General features: G+C 36.3%; 2 protein-coding genes and 1 pseudogene across 2 annotated transcripts; all 3 read left to right on the forward strand.

Annotated features, from left to right (window-relative positions):
* Positions 1 to 10,196, forward strand: LOC119985634 (annotated as a pseudogene).
* A 637-nt stretch (positions 10,197 to 10,833) lies between these two features.
* LOC119985612 lies at positions 10,834 to 12,588 on the forward strand. Its single transcript, XM_038829899.1, has 3 exons — positions 10,834 to 11,181; positions 11,419 to 11,643; positions 12,475 to 12,588. The coding sequence occupies exons 1-3, from the start codon at positions 10,834 to 10,836 to the stop codon at positions 12,586 to 12,588; spliced, it is 687 nt and encodes a 228-aa protein (XP_038685827.1).
* A 6,749-nt stretch (positions 12,589 to 19,337) lies between these two features.
* On the forward strand, positions 19,338 to 22,419 carry LOC119985629. Its single transcript, XM_038829916.1, has 8 exons — positions 19,338 to 19,636; positions 19,790 to 19,870; positions 20,412 to 20,451; positions 20,539 to 20,873; positions 20,962 to 21,083; positions 21,182 to 21,347; positions 21,426 to 21,954; positions 22,040 to 22,419. Exons 3-8 carry the CDS (start codon positions 20,425 to 20,427, stop codon positions 22,184 to 22,186), a joined length of 1,326 nt encoding a protein of 441 aa, XP_038685844.1. The 5' UTR covers positions 19,338 to 19,636; positions 19,790 to 19,870; positions 20,412 to 20,424; the 3' UTR covers positions 22,187 to 22,419.
* The last annotated feature ends 319 nt before the right edge of the window (positions 22,420 to 22,738 follow it).

Genomic DNA, 22,738 nt, shown 5'->3' on the forward strand with positions numbered 1-22,738 from the left:
ACATTTGATTCAGACTTTTCGGGAGAGTTGGAGATGGACAAGGAAGAGTTCTTGAAGGAGTATGGGGAATATTACGGCTACCCGAACGGACCCAAGTCTATCGATGAAATACGAGCAACCGAGTTCAAGCGATTGCAAAATGGTCCGTTAGCTCTTAATGTTTCTCTGATTCCAGTCGTAATTTTTAATCCTTGTTCGTTTACCGAGAAAGTTTGAGAAAGAATTTAGTTGCGGTTTCAATCTAATCTGAATTTTAATTCATCAAATCGTTGTTGAGCCTTATCTTTCTCCTTCTAATTATTTGTGCTTTGCTGTCTTGTTTGAAATTCAGAAATGGAATATTGAGCTGCTTGTGGTTTCACATGGGTTTTGTTTGGTTAATGAGAAAATTAATTAAGAAGATAGTAAGGGGCAATGTGAATGATTAGTTGATGCAGCCAGCTATGGATTTGCACCCAAATCATTGATTTCATTGATCACAGTAAACTTTACATACTGTAGTAAGAACTAACTACATACACTAAGACAATTAACGTTTCTTAATTTTCGTCGATTGGAGTAGTATTTGTTTTTATGTTGTGTTGATTTAAATGAAGAATATGGGAAATTTTACTTATTGTCGAATGCGGTGGATGAGTCAGGGATTACAATACATCATCTTGGATTCTGCTTCAAATTCTTGAACTTTATAGTAGAAACTCATCATGCTCGGTTCGAGATATTAGTTTTTTCCTAGTTTGTTTCAGTCGGTTGCCTAGCGGAGGGCATAATGATTTTCTTTTGACTGTTTCCATTGTATTTACAAATTGTAGGTACTGTGTACTTGGACCATGCTGGAGCAACATTGTACTCTGAATTGCAGATGGAGGCAATTTTAAAAGACCTCACGTCTAGTGTTTGCGGAAATCCTCGTATCCTCTATATGCTATATCTTTTCATGTTATGTTTGGATAAACTAAATTTTTGGGACCTTGGTAGTATGTTGCTCAGTGAACATTGTTTGAAGGAAGTTTTGAAAACACCCTTTTAAAATTCATTGGTGGAAAGGTAGAAGTTTTCATCTTGGGACTATTCTCAATTATGTGCTATCAAGTGCTATCTTAATTTAAGATAGACAGCCAAAGCGACTCGAGTTTGGCCACTTCTGACATTGTTTTATGTTTTGTTGCTCTGTTACTACAAGGATATGCGGATATCTTTCTTTTTTGATGCAGGTACTTGAGTTCTTCAATGCATCTCCAAGAGACTACAAATGCATATTTACCTCTGGGGCAGCAGCGGCACTGAAGCTGGTGGGGGAGGCCTTTCCATGGGATCATATAAAAGCTGTTTTATGTACACCATGGAGAATCATAGCAGCGTATTAGGAATAAGAGAGTATCCTTCCATCGTAGACTACGTGTTTATCAGCCTAAATTAAGTGTAGAAAGGCAGTTTCTGGTGTCTTTTTTCTTGTTTTTATCTTTCTTTCTTTATGATGTGTTTCCTTCCTGCCATTCTAGACTCTTATCTTTCTTAGAATATTCCTCATCCTAATTTACCCTTTTATAAATATTGTCTTCAAAGTCCACTAGATAGGTGCAGTACCCATATGTCAATGCACAAATGATATGAGTCGAGGTTTACATGTTTTTCAGTAGATTATCTTTGCTGTGAGACACTGTAAATTGAGCTAAATGATTTCAGCAAAGTGTTCGTTTATTTTTTCTCCTGGTCCTTGCATACATATTCATAGGTTCTTTCAGCCTTGATAGATTCTAGATATGCTCTTAGTCAAGGAGCTGCCGCCTTTGCCATTGATATTGAAGAGGAATTGCATCATAGTGGAATATGCGACGCACACTCTGTCAAGATGTCTCAGCACCTGGTGCAAAGGAGGAAGGATGCTAGATCTCTTGAAAGAGATCCAACAGGTACCTGTTGACTGTTGCCTACGTATAAGTTGTAATGTGCTATCATCCCTGGTTAGAGTGGTTAAAACATGAATGCAAAGGACGGAAGATAAAAAGCTTCCCAAAGTAGAGCTTGTAATGGCTTGGTTCTTCTCTTGATGATGAGCTTGAATGGTAAAAAGCTGTGGTTCAGCTTGAAGCTGGTCTTAGGTTCAAATTTTATTAAAAAGATTATGGTAGTTGTTTTTCCCTGTTGGAGGTATGACTTTAAGGACCCTTCTCTCTCGTGTTTCCATCTGACCTTTATCCTTCTTCTGAGTGTACCTTGATGTTCTCTTTCGTTTTTCATGTGTCATGTTTACTGAAATTAAATGAACAGTTGTTACCTCTTTTGATACCTCATGGCCTCTTGACAACAATATTCTAAGGCACCATTTCTAAACGCCCCAATAGCAGTTGCCTTGTCCTTCTTTTTAGAAGACTAAATCAAACCTCATTTTCCAAAGATTTATGAGATATGGTTATGCCGGACAATAGTCAGGATCTCGGTTCATACTGCATTTAATTTGACGTATGGTCACTGGACTTTTACATTTTATCTTCTTTTTTTTCCACTAGATAGGAGTTAATCTTATGCTTTTAGTTGGGAGTGGGAACTTAATTGTGGTGGTTGTTTGCTAGTTTGAAATACATTAGGTTGCTAGAATTTGTGGCATATGCAGACTTTGTGTAGAATGGGATATCGACAGATGTTATATTGATATTACTGCCACTCATCATTATCATGCGAGCCTTTATTCCAAAAGTTTGGGGTTACTGCCACTGAAAGGAAAATTTTCTCTTGATGTTAATTGCCTTCTTAAATTTACTGTTGTACTGATTTTCAGAACTATTTATTTGCCTTAGGCCCACCATGTTGTTTGCTTGCTGCAGGTACTTCTTTTAACTTATTTGCCTTTCCCTTGGAGTGCAATTTCTCAGGTTTGAGATTCAAACTTGAATTGGTGAAGATTATTAAGGAAGACTCGAAGAAGCTGTTGGAAAGTTCTGCATTTAGCAGGTATATGCCAGATGTCTGTTGAGTATGTTGCTATGCAATCGTTGATTTGATTGGTTAACCAGTGTTACTTCCACTTCCTCGCTGGGAAATAATGTAAACAAGCATACTCAATTAATTGTGTTGTATTTGAAGATATTCAATTTGAGTCCTGCGATTTGTTAAGTCGCAGGGAGATTGAATTCTTCTTCTTTCTCTTAAGTGAGGTTAACACTCGGGTTTTTGCCCCATTCAGACTAGTCAGTAGTGATAGTTTATCAAATTTTAATATGGTACTGGTCTTCCATGATACTTAACTCAGCTGAATAAGTTTTGAACCAAACTTGACTATCTGTCAGGTGTATTATCATGGTAAGTTACAATTCGCTTTCTTCTAGGGCAATGCTCTTGCAAGTTGCAACAGTGATCTGCTTGACTAAAATAGCTCATGTTCTTTGGTGATGTGGACCAATTTTGGTCAATGATAGAATTTCCTTTCGGGCTATGAATTGATAAGGAGTTAGCTGAAGTTGCCTATGAAGAAAAATGACTGCAAAATGAGTTGTACACTTGTACTGATTAATGCTGTCGCTGTACTTTTGCTAGCAACATAGGTTTTTTGCTGTAGCCTTAGTTATTTATCATAAACTATACAACTTATTATTTTGTCTGGATAGTACGTAATAACATTGCTTTGCTGGTTATGTGGTTTGTATTTGAAAATTACTGGTACAACATCAACCACTTTCCTCTGTTTTTCTCATACAGGGGATGCTGGATGATCTTGATAGATGGTGCCAAAGGATGTGCCACAAAACCATTGGATTTGTCGAGGTGTCCTGCAGATTTTGTAGTCATCTCGTTCTATAAGGTAAAATCTCGTTTTCTTTTATTTTGGAAAAGCTAAAACAAATAGCAAATCTAAACAACTGATTTTGCACAATGTCACTTTTCTTTTCTCTTGTACTTGCTTAGTTATTTGGCTATCCAACTGGACTTGGGGCCCTCATTGTTCGCAATGGTAAGTGAGTAATCCTACAAGGATTATAATTTCTCTAGCTTAAGGAATAAGATGTGCTATTCGTTCGTTCTTTGAGAATTAATGAGCATACAAACTACTATTGTTGGATGATAGCTCATCAATTCTATCCTTTATGAATTTAAACAAAAGGTGGTTGTTGAAGATTCCAGTGAGCCCGTCATTTAAATATGTAGGTTTGCCTTGAAATTCCTATGGGTGAGCTAAGTCCTCTCAGTTTTTTGGGTCATGAATTCTCTTTATCCAAATTAACGAAGTAGGTTAGCATGAGAATAATTAAACCTTAAGAAGAGTGGTAGACATCTTCTTTCCCCTACAAGGTATGAGGCCTTCTCTTGGGGGATCGGTTTGGTTTACTTAATTACTTCACACAGTTTTGGTGAAGTTAAAGAGGTTAGTGAATTTGTGCATAAATTGATGTTGATGTTATTTTGCACTTGGGTTGGCAACCCTTGGTGCCCTATGTGAGAGTTTTCTTTGTACTGATACTGACAGAATTACTGTGTTACAGATGTTTCCAAGTTGCTGAAGAAGAAGTACTTCGGCGGAGGTTTGTGCCTAGACATTTTTATCGAAGCATACCGCTTATGTAGTTGCTAAGTTGGTTAACCATTAAAACGTTTCCAGGCACAGCTGCTGCGGCATTTGCTGACAATGGACTGTTAAAAGAAGAGAAGGTGTTGGGGAGTGCTTTGAGGATGGTACCATTTCTTTCTTGAACATAGCATCAATCCGATATGGGTTCAAGATACTCAATTCCTTGACTATATCTGCCATAACACGGTATGTTAACTTAGTTTTTATATCTGTTTGTGTGATACCATGGGTATGAGTAACAGAAGATCATGATATTTGTATAATGGAATATCATAATTTGTTCTTATATGTTTCTGAATATATGCAATAGAATATTAATTTGAATAACCGAGGATGACTGTGTATGAGAAAAAAGAGTGAGCCTCAGTTTTGATATGTTAGAATTTATAAAAGCAAACTAATTTTTATGGAGGAGAACTACACCTTCAAGATAGCATCCAGCCATCCGTTGTGGGTTTTCAGCTAAAAGCTTAATATCTGACTAACATTTTCTCCCGATATTTAGATCATATGAGTTACTGGCTAAATAAATACTAAGAGTCTAAAATATTAAATTGCATTCTGGAAGTTTGAATTCTTTTCTTTATTTCCTTCATGTCATAGAAAATGTGAACGTCGGTTAAGTGTTTTAATTACTTTTGGTTCCACTGTTTGGTAATGGGTCTTAGTTTGTTTTCCTTTTCCCGTTTGCTTGGTACTCTAAACAACTCCTACTCACAAGGTTCCCGCAGTGGGCGAGGTCGGGCCATCGGGGACATGCGGGATGTACACAAAGCTTACCCCACATAATATTTTTAGAGGTATTTTATGGGAATTGAACTTGTAACCTCTAAGTTTTACCCCTGCAACTCTACCACTAGGCCACATGTTCACATGTTTCTTGTTTGCTTGTTGATTGAGTAAATCTTGTGCTTCTCTGACAGGTACCTCTATTTTTTTTCCTTGCACTGACATATTTTCGACTTTAATGGGATATAGCGAATTAGAGATGCACTTCTTGCTATTAAAGAAACATTTGCATATTATAATGCATTGTCAATACTCAATAGTTCTCCTTTATATAGTTTTTTGTTGGTCATTTTTGGTATTGTTGTGCTGAACGTGTTTAAGGGTGAAACTTTTCTTACTGGGTAAAGTTGCTTCATTACAAGCTAGGTGTCATAGGTTCAAACAACATAATCATCCCCCTTTGCATGGGGGGTGAGGCCACAAATATTTATCTTTCCATATCCTCGTGCTTTGACTGTGACCTTTTCTTTAATATTTACCTTTTCATACCCTCATGCCTTGAGTGTGACCTTTTCTTTCGTATGCAAAATTTTGTATCTTTCATGTTAGAATTGTTTATTAAGCTCGCATAGAAAGCGTATGGGTAATGTCACTTTCTTCTTTTCATATATTATTTTTTCAATGCTATTTCTAAATAATGTTTTCTTCATCATCATAGCTTGTGTATTCAGATGAAACGATAATAAATATCACTTGCATTCTGTTTGCAGTACTCAACAAACCTCACTTTTGAATTAGTTTAGTTAGTCTTCAACTAGTTAGTCTTTTAATTCATAATTATTGTAACTGTTATGCTATATGTCTAGATATTATTTGTAAATGCTCATCTTTTTCCCGAACTTGCAGGCATACAGCCTCACTTATCTCTTATGTGAAGAAAACACTTTTGGCTTTAAAACATGAAAATGGAGCTAGTGTCTGCACACTTTATGGTAGTCTCCCATTGAAGGTAGTACAAATGACTATGAATTATCCAGAAGCTTAATCTTTTTTATCCTAGCAATCTAGCACTGATTTGGTAGTCTTTGATAATGAAATATGACAACAAAGAGGGATTTTTTTTGTGTATGGGAAAAAAAAAAAAACTAGCACCAATAAAATGCGCTAAAGGAGGCTAGAAAGATGGCCCCATAAAATTATTAGATATGCCAGAACACCATAATTTCAAAATACTAAAGTTTAATTCATTGATAAAATTTTACTAAGGGACTCCTTATTGTTGAAGATTCAATTGTTCCTTTCATTCCATTTCGCCTTCATTCACCATAATTTCATAATTGAGTATTTCTAACTTTGAATGAGCCACTCTGATGCTTATCCATGTACAATAATCAATTCATTCTCCCCTAGCGTTTGTCATTAGCATTTTTAAAAATTTTGATATATGTTTAATGTTATTCTTTTAGGTATTCCATGATGAATCAGGTCCTGTGGTTTCATTCAACTTGCAAAGGCCAGATATGGCTCTTGGGTTGGATATCGTGTAGTAGAAAAGTTGGCTTCCTTATCTAGAATTCACTTACGGGTAAATTTTGATAAAATTCTGATTAGAATCTACTGTTTGTTTACCTTTGTTTGAATAATTATGCAAATATCTGCTCTCTGAATAATTATTTGGTTTTTTAGTTGTCTTTTTGTTCATATTGAAACCACATGTTTTTATTTATTGAGAGTATTCGAATGGAGCTCATTCTTCGAGTAACTTTTGATTGATTTTATTCTTTTTTTTTTGGAAGAAATTTTTTTTATTAACAGCACCAAGGGGGTGCAACCCATAAAGCAAACAGATTAAGGATTAAGGTTCACAAAAATATTAGAACAAGAACCACTCAGACAAAGCTTGAGTTCAGAGAGCCAGCCATCCAAAAAGCTTTTTGATTGATTTTATTCTTGATGGTATTTATGAAAATCTACATTCACCTGGGCGGCACATGCCTCGTTTTTGCTATTGTCAACTGAAATAATTATCAAAAAGCTAACTGTGGTGCACCTAACGTACAGTGCACGTATATGAAGACATAATAAAGCAATAGCACACAATTAAGCGTGGATGCAATATAAACACAATCATTCGATGGTAAAGTCATCGTAAGGAATGAATACCTGATTTGCCTAGTTTGGGGAATTTCATCTTTCTGAAATTCCTTGCAAGTGTTTCAAGCAGTAGAAATTGATTTCCAGTGCTAGTGGGAATTTTTAAAATTCTTGGCTTTAGAATTGTATGTTGAAAAATTCGATCTAAGCTTATGCTAATCATTTCTAAGAAAGTAGCCACAATCTTCATTACCATATGGGGCATCATTAAATCCACTTTGAAAATTGAGGGAAAGAAAGGCACAAAATCTATGTAGGAGGTGAACCTTGCAAAAGAAGGTACAAGCTCTATGTATCAGAAGCCTCTTTGCTTAACCAGATTTGTGCTTTTATGGTGCCTTTGTCTGAACAGAAAGGTGTCGTGCCAGTTGCTTTGACTTCTAGATGCACAAGGAACAGTAATGTGGTTTGACAGAATAGTTGATAGAAAGATTTAAACACAGCTATTATTTTCTGAAGGCACCCTAACATGTAAAAGCTGACCCTGTCTCATCTCCCTGTAGTTTTGAGATTTTCGGCCTATTGAATCCATCTCTCAAGGGCGTTGAAAAGGTAGCTTCCATTTTAACAGTCCTCCAACCCAGTCCATAGACAAGAAAATTACTTAATAGTTGGCTCCCACTCCACATATAATGCTAAAACAGCTCTTTTGCTCTGTAGTTGCTACAAATCTGCCCGCTGCAGATTTGTTGGTTAAATTATCGAGATTTAAATATTTATAATTTTTTATTAAATCATCTTTCTAATGTATATAAGCTTGCTCTAGTGTATCCACTTCTTGGTAAGAAGCGTGCTACACCATCTTCTTGTTGTGTTTGATTTACCTGTTTATTTATTTGTTGACATTTGCGTTTAACGAACTTTGTGAACAAGCAGTTTTTTGCTCTGCTTGATTGGGAACCATTGCTGAATTAGCATTCTCACAATTTTTTTGAAGTGCTTTTAGTGGTTGGCCTAGAACTCTTACCTTATTAACGAGAAATTTAGAAAAATTGTTATTTTTTTTCCCTACTGTAAGCCTGTCGTCCTACCACTTCTTAAGATGAAATAAAATTTCAATTGCCATTGGATAGATCTGTGATAGTCTAAGACTCTAAAATGTAATGTAGATCCTATACTGTAGAATAATTTTTAAAATTAGGTCATGATTTACTTTCCAAAATTCTGACATTAGTTCCCCTTTTTCATATTATTTACAGAGTTGCATGTGTGCCTTGGAGTGTATCGAGCTTCTGGTGTAATTTCTAATTCCCCTCTTTTTGACGGGTTCTTCGCCTTTCTGCCTCATGTTTTCTTATAGACAGGTTGCTTTTGCAATCGTGGCACTTGTGCAAAGTACATTGGTTTGTCTCATTCAGAACTTCGCTCAAACATTGAGGTATGCATTATTGTTGGTGTACACTGTGCTGAGTTATGGAAGTATTGCACTGCATGCTCTTTTACCGCTTTGTTAATAACTGTGAGCTGAAGCATTTACCATTTTTCGCACATCGTAATTCATTTAGGCTGGGCATGTTTGCTGGGTTGATAATGACTTAATTCATGGAAAACCGACTGGGGCTGCTAGAATATCATTTGGTTACATGTCAACATATGAAGATGCAAAGGTACTACAGGTTCATATCTGCAATTTGGTGGATTCTCATGATATCTTCAAACTAAAATCAAACATCTTCCTTCTAAAACAAAACAAAATAATGAAAACGGAAACCAATTAGTTTTTTTCTCAGTTCTCATATCTTTCTCATGTACGTCAATGATCCCATACAATTTATTCTAGATGAATTTATTTACTTGAATTTCAAACACTAAGAAATATCATTTCTTAGACTTTAAAGAAGACTGCAGGGTTTACATATATAAATGGAGGAACAAATATTCAATTTTTTGTAAAATCTTATTGTCAACCTCTTTTAGATATGAATCTATTTGATTCAGAGGGGAAGTACTTGCATCAGTATCTCAATTCAGTTTAAACATGAGTTGATTTACACCCCAATAGATTTTTACTATCCAAAAAGAGGAAAAACGGAATCTTGAAGTCTAAAGAAATGTGTTGAGAAAGGGGCAGATGTATAGAACCTTTCAACGAGATAGTGATTTTTAATTTTTCAACTCTCTCTAATTGGAATCTATTTCAAACACAGGTACCACAAATGAAATAAAGTGATAAAGAAATTTTTTCTCCAACACATCCTTTGTGTGTGTTGGCTGTTTGGTAGCAGTTTTTTATCTGCACTTGTTAGCAGAGGTTTTTGTGAGTGCTATTTTGTGATTTACGATATGTTTATATTGATATGCAGAAATTTATTGATTTCATTACAAGTTTCTTTGTAACATTGCGGAGTACGTCTGGAAATGGGAATCTATTGAGTGCTGGGTCTATCCACTTCTCGAGCAAAGGTTATTTATTTATCCTCGGATAAAAATTTTGCAATTTGATTGTATGCAGTGAAGGTAGGCTTCTGGTCGAATATCAACCAAACATGTCAGCAACGGTTGTTCTCTTTGAATTACCTTCTGCAAACAAAAATAGTAAAATTTTTACCTTTTTATTTGATTCTTTTTCTAAGCCCTCCTCCAGCAGTTTTTTGAATGTCTTTTCGGAGGCAAATAGGTTTTGCATTTCGATGGATAGGACTACTGACATTCAACTTTTGAAGTAGAAGATACTGTATTGAATAAGAAACAAAGTTGAGTTAGTAATTTCAATATTTTAAATTTAAAATGACATGGATTTTGAATGTTATTGCTCGTCTTTTGTCAATTTTGGTGTCTGTATTGATGAGTTGTATGGCAACTTCTTCCTTGTGATTTCCCTTGGATTAAGGTAATCTTTCTTCAATTGTGATTATCTTATTTACTCTTTGTGATTATTGTTGATGATTTTAAGAGTTGCTATTGATAATTTTTATCATTTCTCATTGCTAGTCTTGCTGCAACGCCAGGGCACTTACCGAGCTAATAGGTATCTCAATTATTTGAGTTGTACGCACAAGATTTCCTTGCATCATATGGGACATGTAGATTCCCCAATTTCACTTGGATGTTGTGCGTCCAACTCAATAGTTAGGATAAGTGAGATATCAACTGCTAGAATTTTTGTTAGTTTTGGATTTTACTTGATTACTTTGAAGTTTTGGATTTTTAGTTGGAAATTGGAGTTCAAATTTGTAGAGACAAACATTATCATGTTTCAACCATTTTGTTGTCACTACTCCAATTCATAGTTAGCCTTTTTGGATTACCATAAAGGTCGACACAGAAACGCACAGTAATACTAATACATGTGAACTGGGCCCAATGACCCAACAAGTGTCATACTTATCCATAAACACGGTGGCCCAATATGTCTAAAGATAAGGCCCGTGTAATATTTATTCTTAATGGTGAAGGGTCAGAGCAGCTCCAACGGTACCCTCAAATTAGAGAAAATACCATTTTGGGGGACCACTTTTGATTTTGATTGCTCCAACCGGTCCCTCATATTCACCCGCAAAATAAGGAAACTCTCACATCTTGATCAAAGTTGGGGAGACTCCACTCTCCCTCAAAACATTAAAAATTATTATTTTCTCTTTCCTTCCTATTTTCTCTCCATCTTCGCGCGACCTTGCTCCTCTCCTGACCTAGATCGGCACCACCACTTAGATCGGCACCATCAAAGCTTTCGTAACTATCGCCTGCCTCTGCGCTTTCCTCCTCTCTCCCATCACCTTGAAGCATTTGACCAGGTATGATTTTTGGGTCTTCTCTCCATCTCCTTCTCTAAACATTTGACTAGCATTCGATTGAAAAAACAGATTACATATTAGTTTATTATGCCTATTAGTATCAGATTACATTTAATGATCACTTGAAAAAGCAGTTTAGATCACTTGGCCGATTTTTCATAGTTCTAGTTCTTGAACACCTGTAATCTTTGTTTGTAATTGAATTTTGATGGTTGCATTGGTCTCTATCACATGTAGATGGATTCGCAAAACAGTTCATACTTCACCAGCCTATTAAGTGGAGGATCAAGTACCGATGATCCCTTGTTTACCCAAGATTATGGTGACGTTAATGAGTATAGTCCCAATGTGCCTCAAGTCACCAATACCCCTTCCAATACCTCTTCCATTGCTAGGAAGAATCAACGGGGATCCAACTTTGCTATAGATGATGATATGATGCTCATTTCGGCGTATTTATTTGTATTTATTAATAATAAGTTAAACTTGAAGGTAGTTAAAAGTAGTTATATTAAAAAATAATAAAATATTTGATGTGATGTTGAAATGGGGATGTGGTTGGAGTGATATTAAAATAGGGATCCCCTAAAATAGATTTTGGATTAAAATAGGGGAGAGGTTGTCCCCCAAAATAGTATTGTGGGTTGGAGATGCTCTCAGGCCCCCGTCCCCAACAAAGCCACTGAGAAGAAGTCTAGAAACCAAGTCAAGTCTAGAGAAACCAAATCAAGTCTAGAGAGGAATAATATAAAGAAAGAGAGTTGAATGAAAAACCCCTTGAACTTATGGAATTGTGGTTGGAAGGAAGCCGCAAATCTCCGAATCTTGCAAAAGCTCGGGAAACTTTATTTTACCGCTTGGGAACCCCCAGAAAAAGTCTGTCCGACCCTAAACTCATGCCCCCCCCCCCCCCCTCCAATATCCATCTAGGAATCAAAAGAAAAACCTAATTTTAACCAATCTCGGAAAACTCTCCCAAATTTTAGTGTGTCCTTTTTGATACAAATTAAAGGGGAAATTGGGAAAAAGTCAGGGTTTTTAGAACTGATATTGTTTAATTAACAGTATCTGATACTGTTTATGGAAACAGTATCCGATACTGTTTCACTAAAATTGGGCTTCTAATTCTCGATTTTCAATAATGATAATGTTTAACATTAGAATTGGAATTTTATATTGAATATCGTGGACCAAAGAGATTAGTTTCTTATTAACATGTTCAATCACAAAGCATTGTTAAAGAAATAAACATATTAAACAGAACTTTTTGAACTGATATTGTTTAATTAACAGTATCTGACACTGTTTATGAAAACAGTATCCCATACTGTTTCACTAAAATTGATTACACTCGAGGAAAAGAGGAACCGCCTCTCATTCAATATCCATCTATTAGAAACCAACTAAACAGGCAAAAACACATTCTAGGACGAAGGGAGAAACTAAATTACTTACAAAACACATTCATCAATCACATCCTCTCTTTTTGTCAGAAAAAGCAGAGTAGGTTACAAAATTGAAAACCAAAAAAGATCATGGATTCCAGAGAAGGTTACAAAATTAGCACCTATAATAATCCAACAATGTAATCCCAAAACAGCAAACAAAAGAAGAGGTCAACAAATACCCCCAACAACACCTCGTTCCATCCTAAAAAAGAACAGCATAAAAGCAACAGGCTTACACTAGCATCCTCGAATCCAATCTCAGACAAAACAAAATTCTTAATATTGGCACATCAGCCAACAGAACTTTCGCGACTATGGACGGTGCATTTGTAAGTTCATTGGGAAGCTCCTCCCCTGGGTGTTCCAAAAAAAAAAAAAAACACATCAAATGGAGTTAGACTGAATGTAAAGGCTCGAGGATGCAATATACCACTACCATGGAATGAAATTGCTTATGCACCATTTCATCTTACTAACTTCAATCAATAAACTTGGGATTTGTAGATAGAAATTGTAGAACTCCTAATTATTGATTTAACAAACTTTCAACTAATCAATCTTGATTTATAATTTGTGTAATGATTAGGTTAATATATGTTGGAACATGTGTGTTGAATGAGTCTTGTGTTGGTTGAGTCAAACCCACATTTAGTGGGGTGGGAAGTCAACACAGACCCCTAGTTGTCCATTTTTCTTCATCACTGTACAATGTTGGCAATCCATGTCGGGTATTTAACTTCTCGAATGAATCCAGCTTCAATAAGTTTATTGACTTCATTCTCAATTTTTGGGACTAATTCCGGTCGGAATCGTCTTTGAGCTTGTTTTATGGGACGTACTCCATGTTTGATAGACAAGTGATGGACAACAATCTTTGGATCTAGTCCTGACATTTCTTTGTAAGTCCGTGCAAACACATCCATATATTCTTGCAAAAGCTGGATGTATTTTGTTTCTTCTTCTGGACTTAGAAGTGCGCTTACAAATGTTGGCTTTGTATCGGCATCAGTTCCTAGATTGATCTCCTTGAGTTCATCAACTGTAGCTTGCCCCCCATCTTCAAAGGTAGATGGTGTCGATATGGGTTCTTCATCAGAAGATGATCCAGATTTGACTTCTTTTTCAGTCACTTCCTCAATTGTGACGTGATTGACAGAAATAATCACCTTGTTTTTATCTTTATCTAGAACATTACGTCTACAACGTCTTTGTCTCCTTCGTTTCTTCATATCCTCTTTCTGGACTTTTGGCCCAAGCCTAGAAAATACAGAGACTTTTTGTACGGACTCTATTTGGTTTGATGTTGACGGATTATCACCCATCCGTTCAAATACTAAAATTCGAGTATTTTGCTCTTGTATTTGGCTCGGAGCAAGGGGCTCTACGGGCTTATCATCATTATACTCAAAAATTTGTATCATGATTGGATTGGCCGATGCTTTCTTTGCTCTAATTCGGATAGGGTGTGAGTCACGAGACTCATGTCCCAATCCGTGTTTTGGTTGTGGAATAGATATTCCTTGTTTATTTATCACCGGAGCTTTTCCACTAGACAGAACGGAATCCAGGTCGCCAAGTTTGCGTGGCTTCCCTTTTTCGTATCCAGCGTTCTCCATGAGCTTCTTTACACGTGGATCGAACCATCCATTTGAGTGGTTTCCCAAAGCTTTAGGAAGTTCAGCCTCCTCGACATTTTCTTGTGTAGAATTTAAGTCCACAACTTTCCCAATAGAAGGAATCAGAAGGATTAGGTCTTCCTTAAGAATGTCAACATCACTCTTTGATAACTCAATTTTTGATGATTCCTTTACAAAGGTTCTTGATAAGATGTCCTCAATTGAGTCATCTTTTACGTCATTTTTTAATTCTGGAATCAACACTGGAAGGGCTTCTTGAGACATATCTTCCTTTTGGTAAAATTTTGCATCCGCAAAATGAGATTCTTCACTTGCGAATGGTTTTGATTCTGCTACAATGCATTTTTCCTCGCCATCTCGACTGTACTTGAAGCATTGGTGCCATGTTGAAGGAATTACTCCATTCTCATGTAACCAGACACGTCCCAGAAGTAATTCATAGGATGTTTTGGAGTCGATTACATGAAATAAAGCTGATGATATCAAATCATTCATCTCAATCTTTAACCGGATTATGCCAATGGCACGTTGTCCTTTTTGATTAAAACCTTGGATTGTGAGTTTGCTTTTAGAAAGCTCATTCACTGAGATTCCAATCTTTCTCATTGTATGAATCGGCATAATATTTACAGCAGATCCACAGTCAATAAGGATTCGAGATATTTTGTGTTCTCGAATAATTCCACTAACATAAAGTGGCCTGTTATGAAGTCTTGTCCCAGCTGTAAGTCATCGTCCGTAAAGATAATTGTTGCCATACGATCACCAGGACTAACTTTTCTTATTTGGGAAAATATTTTCCCTTTGTATTCTTCCGGATTGAGCAGTGTTTGAACTAGCGCCAACCGAGTATCTATTGGGAGTTCAAGGACTTCTAAGATGTTCATGTCAGAGGAAATTTCTTGGAGTGAAGTAACAACTCATTTCTTCTCAATGCTTGAGGCTTCCATGTTAGAACCATCTCTTTCTTCATTTGACTCTTTAGAGTCTATTGCACTAATCACATATGATGTCATATGTTCATCTAGAAAGTAATCTTTCGGAAAGTATTCCTTAAGAGTTACTTCCTTTCGGGGCGTCGAATGAGTGTTCTCAGTCTCAACATTAACATGTGTCTTTCTTCGATTTCTTCTTAATCGATTCTTAGGCCGAGATTTCTTATTTTGTCTCATTCCGAACTCTTTATCCGGAATAGGTATTGGACTTGGAAAAGGCCAGATTGGTGATGGGTATTGTCTTTTACTTTTCACCTCTATCCAACCTTCATCTTCACTTTCAGAAGATGAATCGTACATTTCTGGTGACGAATCTCACACATCCAGATCATCCGTTATGATTTCATATAATGTTGGCCTATTTGGAGCTTGTGGCCTCGACATTCCGGGATATGCATAGACAGTGGTAGCTTCTCCATCTACAATGAACTGGACTCTTACAGCTCCTTCAGGAAGCTTAGCAGTCAGTTCTATATTTGATTCCTCGTTAGTTAGGGACGAGGGCATCGTTTGAGATTCCATTGATATTGGAATGGGATCAAATGACCTAAAAGCCACCATTCCGCAATTAACTTCAACATTATCAATAAGATCGAGATCGATCTTGTTTTCCCTATTCAACCGCATGATTATGTCTTTGAAGACAAAACATTTCTCAATCGGATGACTAATGATCCGATGATACTTGCAGTACTTAGGATTATCAGTTTGGCCAATTTCTTCCGGCCGCTTCGAAGTAGGAAGCTCTATGAGCTTTGGTTCAAGTAATTGGTCTAGAATTCCAGACACCTCGGAATCCGTAAATGGGTATTCCTTCTCTTGCATTTGTTTCAAGGTTGGTCGCTCCTTGATTTGAGTTTGATCCTTACGAGTCTTGGACTCGAATTTAGATTTAGATTTTTTTGTAGAAATCTTAACTGGATCAGTAGTAACAGCCATGGCTTCCATGCCTTGCTATTTGGATTTCCAAGTCATGAGCTCGGGTTGCAAGTTCCTCGAAGGAATGTGGCATATTAGCTTGAAGATTGTAAAGTAACCCCCAATGCATTCCTTGAACACACATATCGATGGAGGAACTTTCACTTATACGTTCCTTGCAATTTAGGACAAGGTTCCTCCAGCATTCAATATACTCAACCACAGTTTCTTCTTTATTCTGCCTCATTCTTGCGAGTTCCGGGAGACTAACTGTCCGTCGGGTGCTATAAAAGCGAGTTAGAAACTCACGCTCAAGTTGATCCCAACCTTCAATGAAGCCAGCTGGAAGGTCAGTATACCATTCAAATGCAGCTCCTTTTAGGGAACGCACGAATTGTTTCACCATGGAATCACCAAATGTACCCGCATTATTGTAGGTTTCTATGAAATGAGCAACATGTTGCTTTGGGTTGCCCTTCCCATCAAATTGTTGGAACTTAGGGGGTTGATAACCCCATGGCATACAGATTTCATCAATCCGGTGACTATATGGCTTTGCGTACACTAGAGATGATTGTGGGGCTCCACCATACTGAGCTCGGATGGTGTCTACAATCATGTTTTGGAGTTGATTCACAGAGAGTGAAGCAACAGATAAGTTCGTAGAATTGCGGAGAGCATTTTATGCTATCAAGCGATCTTGCTCTTCTTGCTTTTGTTGAGCTTTAAGAGAATTTGAACTTTCTGGAGCTTTACCTTCTCGTGAAACAAAGGTTTCACGGCTCAGTTCCGTGATTGGTCCTAGGGAATCCAATCGGTTTATGAGGGCAGCAATTTGTTTGTCCTTCTCTTCTAAGGACTTTGTCAATTGATCAATGGTGACATTCATTTGTTTCACCTGATCTTCGGAACTTGTAGTTTCGGTCATCATAACCGGTACAGGAATATCTGATTCCGACGTTGGGATGTAATTATCCCACTTCCGTGATGTGGATTCCTCATATGAGGGGTTGGAATATACATATTCCATTCCTTTTGACTTAGGAGATTTGGATTCGGATTCAGACTCTGAAGCAGAGGTGTAATCACCCCACTTCCGTGATGCCAACTTCACGGAATGAGATTTAGACTTGGATTCATCATCCGAGGAGCTGGAATATACATATTCCACCTCTTTTGTTTCAGCTTTGATTTGAAGGGATTTGAACTCAGATTCATCACCAGAGAAGCTAGAATGTACATATTCCGCCTCTTTTGATATATGAGATTTGGATTTAGATTTACTCACATGAGACTTCTTTTGACCCTTTTTTGAGAATTTCCTAAGAGGAGAAAACAATTGTGATTCTCCGGCTTTAACTCGCGTACGAGTTGCGTGAGAGACGTCATCAGTGACATCAATTTCTTTTGAAGGAATCATGGATTCCATAGTTTTGACTTAAACTGAATTTAATAAATTCAACTGAAAGATAAGAGGAGAAGAGTGTCCCACCAAGCGTACCAGAAATTTGTACACACCAAATTTCTCATTGTAAATTAAAATACACTTAAATTTGTACACCAAATTCAACTGAAAGATAAGAGGAGAAGAGTGTCCCACCAAGCGTACCAGAAATTTGTACACACCAAATTTCTCATTGTAAATTAAAATACACTTAGAACTTGGTATAAATTACAAATATTTAAATCAAAGTGAACTTGATCTCTTCTTTTGACGTATTCCACACGAATATGGAATCCTCCGATTTTTAGTTGAATGCTTCAAACAAATTCTACGAATTTGTAATAAAATCCAGTTGGATTTGAGTGTTGGACTTGAATTTGGGATTTGATTGCTGGACTTGAATTTGGGACTTGATTTGCTGGACTTGAATTTGATATTTGACTTGGATTTGAAACTTTAAAGGAATTCTAAGAATTCCAGATTTAGAGAACTTGAACTTTCACTTCCGGGACTTGACTTGGACTTGAGATTTGAAGGAATTCTAATAATTCCGGATTTAGAGAACTTGAACTTGAAGGAAATTTGAGAGAGTCTTGAGATAGTTTCTCTCTTCTTTCTCCTCATTTTCTTTTTTTTCTCTCAAATGAGTTTGGTATTTATAGGCAAAGGGAGAATTGGAATTTACTTATGTACCGTTAGCCTTAACCCTTGACATTAAGGGTATTATAGAGAAATCACTTAATCAATGATTATCTCTTTGATTTTATTTTTTTATTTTATTTGAATTTTATTTTATTTGAATTTATATTAGATTTTATCCATTTAACAATATTTTGGGCATCATAAATTATTTTAATTTAGAGCCCACAATTTTATTTAATTGGGCTGTAAATTTTTTATGTCTACACCTGCCATGATGGAAAATAAACAAGGCTAATTGAGGTTAAGTTTGATAATCAGAGGAATCTGTATTAAAAAAATAGATTCTGAACAGTTTTTTTCAAAAAAGGAAAACAATGGATTATGATATAAAACAATGAATTGAGGTTTCAACTCTGAATTTATCTCAGGTTTTTTTATTATTTCATTGATTTACAGAGTGAAATTAGCTTTAAATCAATGAAATAAAGTTATTCCTTTGAATATCGTCAAACAATACTTACCTTTTTTGAGTTTATTTTGAACACTTTACCTGAGCAAAATTAATGCTCAACCCAAGCTTTTATATTTAATTACAACAACATTTGCCCACTTGATGTAGTTCACAAAGGAATTAAACCAAATATTGAAATTGCAGGCAAGATTCCATCCTCACATACTAATCCTTTTTTAGAAGACCCAAACATTATAAACTCGTGTGTAATTTCATAAAGACAAAAGCTTGAAAAACCACATTAGAAACTCGTGTACAATTCTTTCTACAATTTTTAGTTATAAATACTAAATTATAAACTATAAACCTTAAATCCTATACTTTAAACACAAAAACTAAAAATTAAATCTTAAATCCTTAACCCAAAACTGTAAATCCTAAACTCTACCATATCATTTTTTTTTAAAAAAATCATGATTTTAGAAAAGAATTGAACTCCCTCCCATTCCAACTAAGTTTTGGGTTGTTTGTCATTTTCCTTTCCTCTCCAACAAAACGTAAGAGACTCAAAATCGTTTAGTTTTAGACTTTTAGTTTTATTTAATCCATAACCGTTAGATACTTAGATATCTTGGAAAATAGAAGATTTTGTAGGGTTTATCTGGTGGTTATTCAATCCTAACTCACAGATTATCTCTCTGCGAGCGTTCGCCTCTCCCCCTCAGTTCCGCGACTCTCTTTCTCCGTCGATCTTCCATATACACACTCTCTCCGTCTCTGCCATACCCATACACTCTCTCTGTCTCTGCTTCTTTGCGCTCAGTCCCCCTCGCGAAGATATCAAACCGACAAACCCTTTTTACCCCTTGATTTCCCTTCCGTATACAATTAGCCTTTCGCCATGGACTGACTGAGTATGGGTAATTTTCATGCCTTCCGCTGTTCTTACCAGTAATTTTATTTAAAATTTGTATCTTGTGATTGTCTACCCCTATGCTGCTGTTAATGTTTTGACAAATGAGATACCGTGGGAAATTCGATGAGTTGGATTCTTATTTGACTCTGTTCTGCAGATTTCACCTTAACCTGGTTTTGATTATTGGATTGAACAATTGGTTTCTCCGGTGGGTTCAATTTCTTCTGGTCTGAATCAGGTTCAATTACTTGCCACTTTTAAATGCAAGCTTGTATATTTCCACAGATGCTTTAGTACTGGTCAGTTTCTTCGTCTTGCTTCAACTTTGATCAACATGGCTTTTCACTTTTGTGAAGATACTTGATAAGGACGGTAAAATTATCAATTACCGACCTACCAACGGTTGCATTTCTTGAGTTACCGAAGGATGGGTAATTTCATTACCCTGGTATCTGGGGTTGACCGATGTTCAAATAGTTAATATCCTGAAAATGTCAAAATTTTGATTTCCTTTGTGTAAACTTGAATTTGTATTATTTGAGAATTTCAAAGTATAGAAGACATTTGAATCTCTAACCTAGATTGATCTGACCTTAAACTCCAACTGGCTGATTTTTCTACAATGTACTCTTGAATCCTATTATTGTTTTCCATGAATGCAGCTGAAATGTATTCCTTGGCTAGCTTAAACAACTTATATGTTCTGTTGGATCAGCTATTTTCAGCATTTATTGTTACTTTTTTTATTGTGTGTTTTTTTTTTTAAAATTTCTCCCCAGATTTATTCTGAAGATGGAGATTGGCTCGAACGATGTATTGGTTAGTAGTTTAATTTAATCCCTCTCTTATTAGTTAGTGTTTATATTCCATTATAGTCATAGTAATTTTTATTATATCTTATTACAGCCTGATGATTTTTTAAGTTATCCTAGCATTGAAGAGTACTGCGTCACTCACAATATTCAAAGTCCATATTCCGAAAAAGATTACAGTGACAGACTTATCGTAACAAGGATCATGAAAGCGAATTTAGAGCTAAAAGATGTTAGACTTCCATTATGTGGAGGGATGCCGTTTCATTGTAAAGGAGCCTTTAAAGTTGTATTCAAACCTGCTGGTCAGACTTTCGAACAGTTCCTCTCAACAAAGAGGAACAGAGATAGGTTATTTGACTTTCCTAATGTTGGATTGGAGCAAAACAAGGCATTTCGCGTGTCACAATACTTCAAAGATATCATACGGTTAGTTCTAAAAAATTTGTCGATTTTATCCTTTTCTTGTCTAAAATTAAAACTTACATGCATGACAATTGAACCTTATGTTTTTCAGGAATTTAATTGTGTTTGTTGAAGTAATGGTTAAAAATAGTCTAAGTTGTAACTTTGACCTCAATCAATGTTATATCTTTGACATGGATGGTTCTAAGGCTACTATTGATGTCGTAGATGTTGGTATGTATGTTAAATTACTTTTAATATAATACTTTTTTTTTAGTATTATAAATATCAAGATTCAATACAATTTCTATTTATATGTTTTCTATTGACAGACAAACTCAAGTGCGAGAATGATGAATTTTTTCATTCTCTGGTAAAGTTCATCCGATTAATTTGTCAAAGATGCAATGAACCTGACCAAGGAGTAAATTTTGATATGGCGAAAGACAGAGTCTTGATCAAAATTTTAAGCATTCTTGACACATTTCCTCACAGTAGGTAAGATCGTGTTCTTAAAGGCATGATTGTTCTAATAATTTCATTTTACTAACTTTTTTTTCCTGTTTTTAATTTCAGCAATACCCTACCAATTAAGAAATCCTCATTTTTCTGGCATATTGATGAGAAAATTAAGCTCATAAAGAGTTTGAGGGATGCACATGATTTTCATTCTGTGCTAACTTATGTAAAACAACAAACTGTCATAGATGCAACATGGATTTCAGCATTTGACAATGTGGAAGAGATTAAGATTTGGAAAAAACATTGTGATGGAGTGGCGGCGGTGGTTGGAGCTACGCGGGGTGGAGCAGCGATGATTGGAGCTGCGCGGGGTGGAGCAGCGATGGTTGGAGCTGCGCGGGGTGGAGCAGCGATGGTTGGAGCTGCGCGGGGTGGAGCGGCGTGGGGTGGACCTGCGAGGAGTGGAGCAGCGGCGTGGGGTGGAGCTGTGAGGGGTGGACCTGCGAGGGGTGGACCTGCAAGGGGTGGAGCAGCGGCGTGGGGTGGAGCTGCGAGGGGTGGAGCTGTGAGGGTTGGAGACTTAAGGAGTGCATGTGTTGCTTTTGTTGCGAACTCTTTGGTGCACTTTGAAAAAAATAGAAGGGTATGAATATCTAAGTTTTATTTCTTTTTTCTCATTCTCATTCACACTAATAACAATTGACATATTTTTTATTTCTCTTTTTCAGTCTTTTAATGCGGGAAAGACGGGATTTCCGGAGAGTGAAGAACAATTATTGAAAGCCTATGAATACGCTTTGCCAGAGTTTTCGGTTTACCTGTATGTTATGGTAGCTAAAATGGAAAATGTAAAATCTGTTAGAAGTTTTGGCTAAAAATTTGAGGTATGTAGGTTTGAATTGTTTTAGTTTTAGAAAAATTAGGGTAATTAAAATGTTGTGTTAATTCTGGTATTTTAAAGCACTGTTATGTCATTACCAGACTTGTATGTTGTGGGAGCTTTGGTTATTTTCAACTTAAATGTCATTATCAGATTGATTTGTATGTTGGGAGCTTTGGTTATTTGAACTTTTCAACTTATGCTAATGAGCATACTGATGGTTCCTGGGAATCTGGAAAATTCTTAAAAGCTTGGAAGAAGGTGGACTATTTATTGAGCAATTCTGAGAGAGACTTCAAATTTGTATGATGTTGTTCTCTGCTGAAAGTCTTGTTTGATTGAACAGCTCCATCTCAGGCTCAATAAGAGAGATTTTGCTTTGATTCAATTGGCTGAAAGATTAGAGCGACTTCAGAGTTGGAGACAAATTTTTAAAGGCCTTCGAGTGGCTTAATACATATTTGTTATTTTATAAAAGCTAAGTAGATTGTATGTTAATACATTGGTATGGACATGAGATTGATAGGCTTGTGCCCATAATGGGTGG

Source organism: Tripterygium wilfordii, chromosome 19 (genome assembly GCF_013401445.1).
Source record: "Tripterygium wilfordii isolate XIE 37 chromosome 19, ASM1340144v1, whole genome shotgun sequence".
Taxonomy (NCBI): domain Eukaryota; kingdom Viridiplantae; phylum Streptophyta; class Magnoliopsida; order Celastrales; family Celastraceae; genus Tripterygium; species Tripterygium wilfordii.

Bases quoted from the DNA above. Each gene is read 5' to 3' on its own strand.
- LOC119985629 (XM_038829916.1), top strand. From the start codon at position 20,425: ATGGAGATTGGCTCGAACGATGTATTG. The intron at 20,452-20,538 runs GTTAGTAGTTTA...ATCTTATTACAG, and splicing joins TTGGCTCGAACGATGTATTG to CCTGATGATTTTTTAAGTTA. The intron at 21,348-21,425 runs GTAAGATCGTGT...TTTTAATTTCAG, and splicing joins GACACATTTCCTCACAGTAG to CAATACCCTACCAATTAAGA.
- LOC119985612 (XM_038829899.1), top strand. From the start codon at position 10,834: ATGGTGAAGGGTCAGAGCAGCTCCAACGGTACCCTCAAATTAGAGAAA. The intron at 11,182-11,418 runs GTATGATTTTTG...TATCACATGTAG, and splicing joins ACCTTGAAGCATTTGACCAG to ATGGATTCGCAAAACAGTTC. The intron at 11,644-12,474 runs GTATTTATTAAT...TTTAATTAACAG, and splicing joins TCATTTCGGCGTATTTATTT to TATCTGACACTGTTTATGAA.